The sequence below is a fragment of the Amblyomma maculatum genome, chromosome 11, assembly GCF_055883805.1.
Source record: "Amblyomma maculatum isolate TAMU_Amacu chromosome 11, ASM5588380v1, whole genome shotgun sequence".
Lineage (NCBI taxonomy): Eukaryota > Metazoa > Arthropoda > Arachnida > Ixodida > Ixodidae > Amblyomma > Amblyomma maculatum.
The window spans coordinates 3,761,417-3,767,500 of record NC_139354.1 but is presented as its reverse complement, the minus strand read 5'-3'; the positions used below and the strand labels follow the sequence as shown (position 1 = coordinate 3,767,500).

At 43.8% G+C, this 6,084-nt stretch overlaps 1 protein-coding gene across 1 annotated transcript in view; it reads right to left on the bottom strand.

The window, feature by feature from the left end:
- The window catches only part of LOC146172683 (uncharacterized), a 41,811-nt gene extending 37,547 nt beyond the window's left edge, over positions 1-4,264 (bottom strand). The window contains exon 1 of the mRNA XM_084583962.1: positions 4,158-4,264. Within this exon, the coding sequence (XP_084440088.1) occupies positions 4,158-4,221 (64 nt within the window). The 5' untranslated portion in view covers positions 4,222-4,264. The remainder of the gene's footprint in view (positions 1-4,157) is intronic.
- Between the last annotated feature and the right edge of the window lie 1,820 nt (positions 4,265-6,084).

The window sequence follows — 6,084 nt, the reverse complement described above, 5'->3', positions numbered from 1 at the left end:
CTCACCATTGCTGACTCCTGGCTTAATAAAATTCGCAAACTTTTTTCTATTAATTTATTCATTTTGTAGTGAGAGCTACATTGAGCACAGTCTCGCCATTTCGCCGTGCCTGTCCGTGCCTAGCCGGTTCCTGTATGCTCCTGTCCGAAGTGCGAAGAAAGAAAAAGAAGTCGTGGTAGGCGGTAGCTGGCTGCTAACATGGCAGCGCACTTACTGGCCGTAGTGCTTCTTAACATTACGTTTGGCAGGAGCTCCCAACTCGGGCCTCTCCTTTCATATGGGAGGGTGGTATCACAATCAGCCTGCCAAAACCCTTGCATTCACGTCACCCCTAGGCCACGCAGGTACGTCCGTTAAAGCGGGGCTTTATATGTTGGCTGGTAGCTTACGCTATCGCGTCATCGCAAAGGTGGGAGTGAAAACAAAGAGAAAGAGGTGCCGTTGTGGAGGGCTTCGGGCCACTGTGCGATAGAGGCTTTCGTCTTATCGCACTTATGCGATCAAAAATGCCCCCTATGCCATAAATAAAGTTAAACTATACTATGTGAAAAAGCCGTGTCTTTATTTTCAAGCCGAACCTAAGTGTAGCCATGCAGATAGCTCTCTCGTAACTCTGGGTTTAACCACAGCCACGTTTTTTTAATTCTTCATCGCAAACCCCTGCGGTGCCCTGTGGCAATAAATATCATTTATAATAAAGCAAACTTTCTCTTGGTATCTGCAATTCAATTCCATATAAGTGAAATTTTGTTTTCACAAAATAAAGTTTATTTACGAAGACGTGTTAAGCACGTCCTAGAAGCTTACTGGGCGCATTAAGCTTAGTTTGCCGATTTGTAACGGCCAGAAAAATTTCCATAGTGTTCCGATCTTTAAATCACCGAAAATGATTCGTTCCTTAGAGCGCCCCACAATCTCGCGTGAAACTTACTGCACCTCAAAAGAGTCCTGTCTATAGAGCGCAGGTGCGTACAACTCCTCAGCATGTTCAGTTATTAACTAAAAATTGAGTGAATGGCCCGCTGAAAATTTATATTGCACAAATATGCACCAGTGATATTTGCAAACGTCATAGATTTGACTCGTTTTTAAGCATCTTGCTACACAGTGTCCAAAGCTTGCTCGCACTGTTTATATGGTTCTGTAAACAGTTTGTTTTTTCTTTTCATTCCGTGTGTTTGTGGTCATAACCGTTTCAAAACATTAGTTGTGGTTTAGCTCTGGTTAACTCTAGATGAATTGCGAAAGCAACGGCGGAAGCTTCTTTTGCCTGCTACATTATTCCCCTATCACACCCTATCAGTAAGGTGCTACATTATCGGGGACATTTAACCTCATCCTTTAAGAGTATGACGCGAGAGCGTAAGTTACCTGTTTTCTTCTTCTACTACTACTTCTTCTTCTCTCGTTCCTCCTCCTCCTCCTCCTCCTTTTCTTCGGCTGTTCAGGGTCAAGCGTGGCCTCCGCCGGGACTACGCGACGACTCGAAACCTGGCGCAGTATTGCTATCGCAGTAATATGCTGCCTGTGCTTAGCGGCATCAAAAACTCCCTTATTGGTCAAAGCCATCAAGCGGAAAACGAAAATATAAAATAATTTCGGGGAGCTAGGAAATTGCCGAAACCAAACCTTTCGTTTCGAAGTACGAATTCATCATGAGAGAATGAACTCACGAATTTTAGACAAATCTCGAAGCCCTGCTTGTGCCCTTGGCAGCGAAGCCAACGATATCATGCGCACTCTGTTACAGCAGCCCGTACCGGCATCAGCTCAGTGAAATGTCATGACGGGATAAAAGGCCTGTGGAGACAAAAAGTCGCATAGAAAACTAGAAAAAACTAACAAAATGGATGGTGTTGGTGGTGTTGATGCCATGGCGGGGCAGATTCTGCCACAGTCAGAACTTGGATAGGACTTTTTATTGTCCACCCTTTATAAAAGGGAAAGCCTCAGAACCGATCAAACTGAATTCAAAATCCGGCCTAATAATTTCAGTCGGTTCATTTTCCACTTTGAAAACGCTATAGGCCTCTGAGTTACATTTTCTAGGTGCTGAAATCAATACCACAGGAAAAACGAATGCGGGATGGCAAGGCTGGCATATTTGGTTGATGTAGGCATCTTAAAATTCAGAATACAAGTTGAACTGTTTTTTTTTTTTTTAAATGTAGCCAAAGGTTTTACCCTGCAAAACCTAGGCCGACAAAGTGAAAGCGGCGGCTCGTTTCACTCGGCCCCTCTCTCGTCTTCTCTGTGCGGCAGCCACTCAGTGAGCTACGTACGCTGGATGATCGGATTCAACCTGTCGCTTTCCCCACCTCGGAGACGCAGATCCTTCACGAGGCGTCTCGCCTGGATCATCCATGACGACTGCTGCCGTTCAATTGTCGAGAGCTGTTGCGACCCGTTGGAGCCGGCTAGGAAGCAGCAGAGGCTATTGATATAGAGCGAGAGCCACGGCTCTAGCATAGCTACGGTTGAGTGACGCCATTGTGGTCTTGTAATAGGCAGAGGCACACGCGCGATTACCGCGGGTTCTGCGGCGGCTGAGTGATGTCATAGCTGCCACGTGATTTCTTTTCGGTTGAAGGACACACACGAACACATGGCCAAGAAGCTGCGGATAGGAGTAGTAAAAGATTTCGCCTTTAAAATAACGGCAGTGAAGAATTACCCCCTTTAAATAACAGAAAACTATGAGAGTCTTGTAACTATGGACTGATGAAGCCCTAATCATCATCGCTATTATCGGAAAATCCGCGTGTTGAAGTTGTGGCGATATAAACAAAAGCCTGGATAAGACACTAACATACTCTTGGGAGCGAACTTTGTATTGTGTCGATGCTGCACGAAATGCTGGCCTGCTGCCAACTTCGTCCACTGATGTCGGCTGTTTGTGCCTCAGCCTACTCAGGGGGAAAACATTGCGCAAATATTTCAGAAACAGTGGAATAGGTATAGAATGATCGCAACAAAAGACTGCTCACTGTGGGAAATAACCAGCTAGAAGCACTCGTCAGATGCAATAAAAAGCTTGGATATCGAGACAAGGACAAAGGAAAGGCTGGACGTGCGTCTAGCCTTTCACAGACTAACGACTTTATTTCGTGAAGAAAGCCAGTGCATTATACGCGGCTTCTGCCACTATATAATCAACAAAAGAAACCAGCACGCGAACAAGTGGCGTACATTAAATCGACACGTTGTTATCGCGTTGATTCGTTGTTGATATCGGAAACGTTCACCTGCGTATGTTATACTTTCCTTCTGCTCAGGGATAAATGCTGCACAGTCGAGAGCAGCTCAAATCGGTTTTATTTCGTAGCCAATGTTTCTCGTCATGCAATAAACATTCAATATCGACGACCTTTTTGCGAGGAAAAGTCGACATTGCACCTTAGCATGGAATACAATATTGAAGTATAGGACTGAATTGACTGCGAAGTTCGGTTTCATGTTTGACATTTGGCTAGTGCGATAGTGCATGAAAGGATGAAAAATCGTGGCATTTCAATATTAATTTTCTCATCTTTAAATCACGAGAGTGCTTTCTCCTTTTTAGAGTCAGCAACGTTTACAAACTACGAACCTTCCTCTCATTAGCAACTGGTTGGCAAGAACAGTAAATACTTATTCAAGAATAGCCTGACGGCAAGACTTTGGCATGTGAACTTTTCCTACAGCTATAATTGAAGCGAGCTAAATGCAAGACAAAATTATGTTGATGTTGTGATTTTCAGCCGTTCCTTTAAGGTTTCAAAAGAAGTAAATATTTTACTTTACTTAAAGGACCACCCACCGGGAAAGAATTCAACGTATTGTGAAGAGCGCGTCGCTAATAATATATTGCAATTATGTCCTGATTTTTGTTGTGTCCTGCTGGAATATTTATTATCTATACTACTTAAAAAATAAACTACTATAATAATACTTATAAAATAGCGCTTCTACTACTATAATTATCAATAAGGACAGTTGCACATCAAGGCAAAATGTTTCCATTTCCTTTTCCAGTGCCAGTGGCCCCAGAAGCACAACAAACACTTAGTACGCTACGGATCTGCATGTTGATATAATTTCTTTCAATTGTCACTATCATTGGTATCAAAGTTTGGAGAGGAGGTTAACTGAATATCTGCTAACGACAGGGTACATACCATTGCCAAATTTAGCCAATATCAGCACGAGGAGGAATGTGCACGGCTTAGACCATTCCCTCATGTTCCCCCGCTTGATCCTTCCACACGCCGTAAGAAGTGCCCGTCTGCACTTCCCAACAGAAAAAGATTCAGTTCCTTTGTGCCTGGCCCAGCAAACTTGTCGTGTACACACGTGGACGGTTGGCAGGCAGCCCTTGTACAATGCTGCGAAGATGTCCAAGGCCAAGTAGATGCTCTGACGAGTTGCTGTCTTTGTCTTATTTTTAGCAGAAAAGAATAACGGTAACACTGGGATACCCTCTGGCCTTCTGCTTCACGATCCGGCTCAATGTCATCGTGACACCCATGGTCATTTTCCTTTCAACAAATGTCTGAGCGTTCATTTCACAATGCCCAGTCGATGGAATGGATCAATACTGAACACGCTTGTCTCCACTGGGCTGCGTCACTCTCCCTTCTTGGGACGATGGTAGTACAAACGATTTTCATCGATATTTTTTTTTTTCTGCGAATGGGATGAACGATAAGGGAGCGGGTGAACAGCGCCTAATTTAAGAGTTTGTGTAAGGCAGTTCTATACGAATTGTGCATAGCCAACAATAAAATATTGGAAGCATCAAGACGGCTCAGTTCAGATATTTCCCTTCATTCCACTTAGTTGATAGGCTAAACTTAGTTCTTTCTTGTCTTGCTGTTATCAGTAGCATGATGCGCAGCAATGAATTTCTCACGTTATTGAAGTAAAGGTCCCATTACAGGGAAGTGTTGTGCATTTTCACCAAATGAATGCAAGGAAGTACATTTCATCGGCTTAGTGTTGGGAGCCGTGATTTTGGAATATACTGTTCTATGCATTGGGCCAAGTAGCGACGCAGTGAAAGCAGCGGCATTGACTAGCGTGGAAACTGAATTATCCTGCATTGTTCGTTCTACTCTTGTACAGCCTTGAGCTCTGGGACCTCCTTCTGTATAATTTATGTAATATCTGTTTTTTTTTTATGAATAAACAAACTTTCTTTTTATTCTTAACCTGTATGCATTGTAGCCGTTCGAATGGAGCATTGGCATGCACGCAGAAAATACTGCTTACGACTGCAGGTAGCATGCTTTTTTCCTTTGTTTCCCTCAATTTTATGACTGATATGCTGTCATTGCATGTGCATCATGGTTGTGGTTGTTTTTCTAGAAACAAGGTTTGAAGAAAAAATTACAAGGGTTCAACGCTGCTGAACCAAATATTGAGCGAAAACATTAGCTGCGGGTGACCGAGCGTTCTTCTCCTTCTCTTTTTCTTCTTCCTCAGCCCTCATATAAAGCCCCGTGTTATCCAAGCCGTATGAACGTGCCTTAGAGGCCTATAGGGATAACGTGAATGCCAGGGTCCTAGCAGGCTGATTCTGACATAGCAGTCCCATGTGAAACGAGAGACCCAAGCTGGCAGCTCCTGCCAGCCCACACCCTAGTGTCACGCGGGGTGTGACGTCACAGCGATACGCGGGTGAGACGTACGTGGCTACCACCGCGCTACGCTGAAGGCTCGAAACCTAGAGTAGTATTGCGTTCGGAAGAAAATTTGTTATTTTATGCTGCCAACATTTCTGGCCTACTACATTTAGCTCGCAGTTACACAGAAAAACTAGCAGGGATGCATAAACAAATTTTTAATTGTCGGGTTGTGCTGGTGAAGACGCCGGAAACAGCAAGTGAGCACCTTGAAATGTAAACTGAACGAACATCACATCGCAAATTTGTGCCCACTAATACCCAACAAGCACAATATGCAACAATATCACTAAAGTAACTAACTGGGATGTTTGCGGTCTTTCCAGAAACTCTAACTTTTTCTGAACACGTCGAAAAAATGTTCCGACCACCAGCAGTGTTCAAAAAGTAAGGGGTCCCAAGAAAAGCACCAAATGGATAG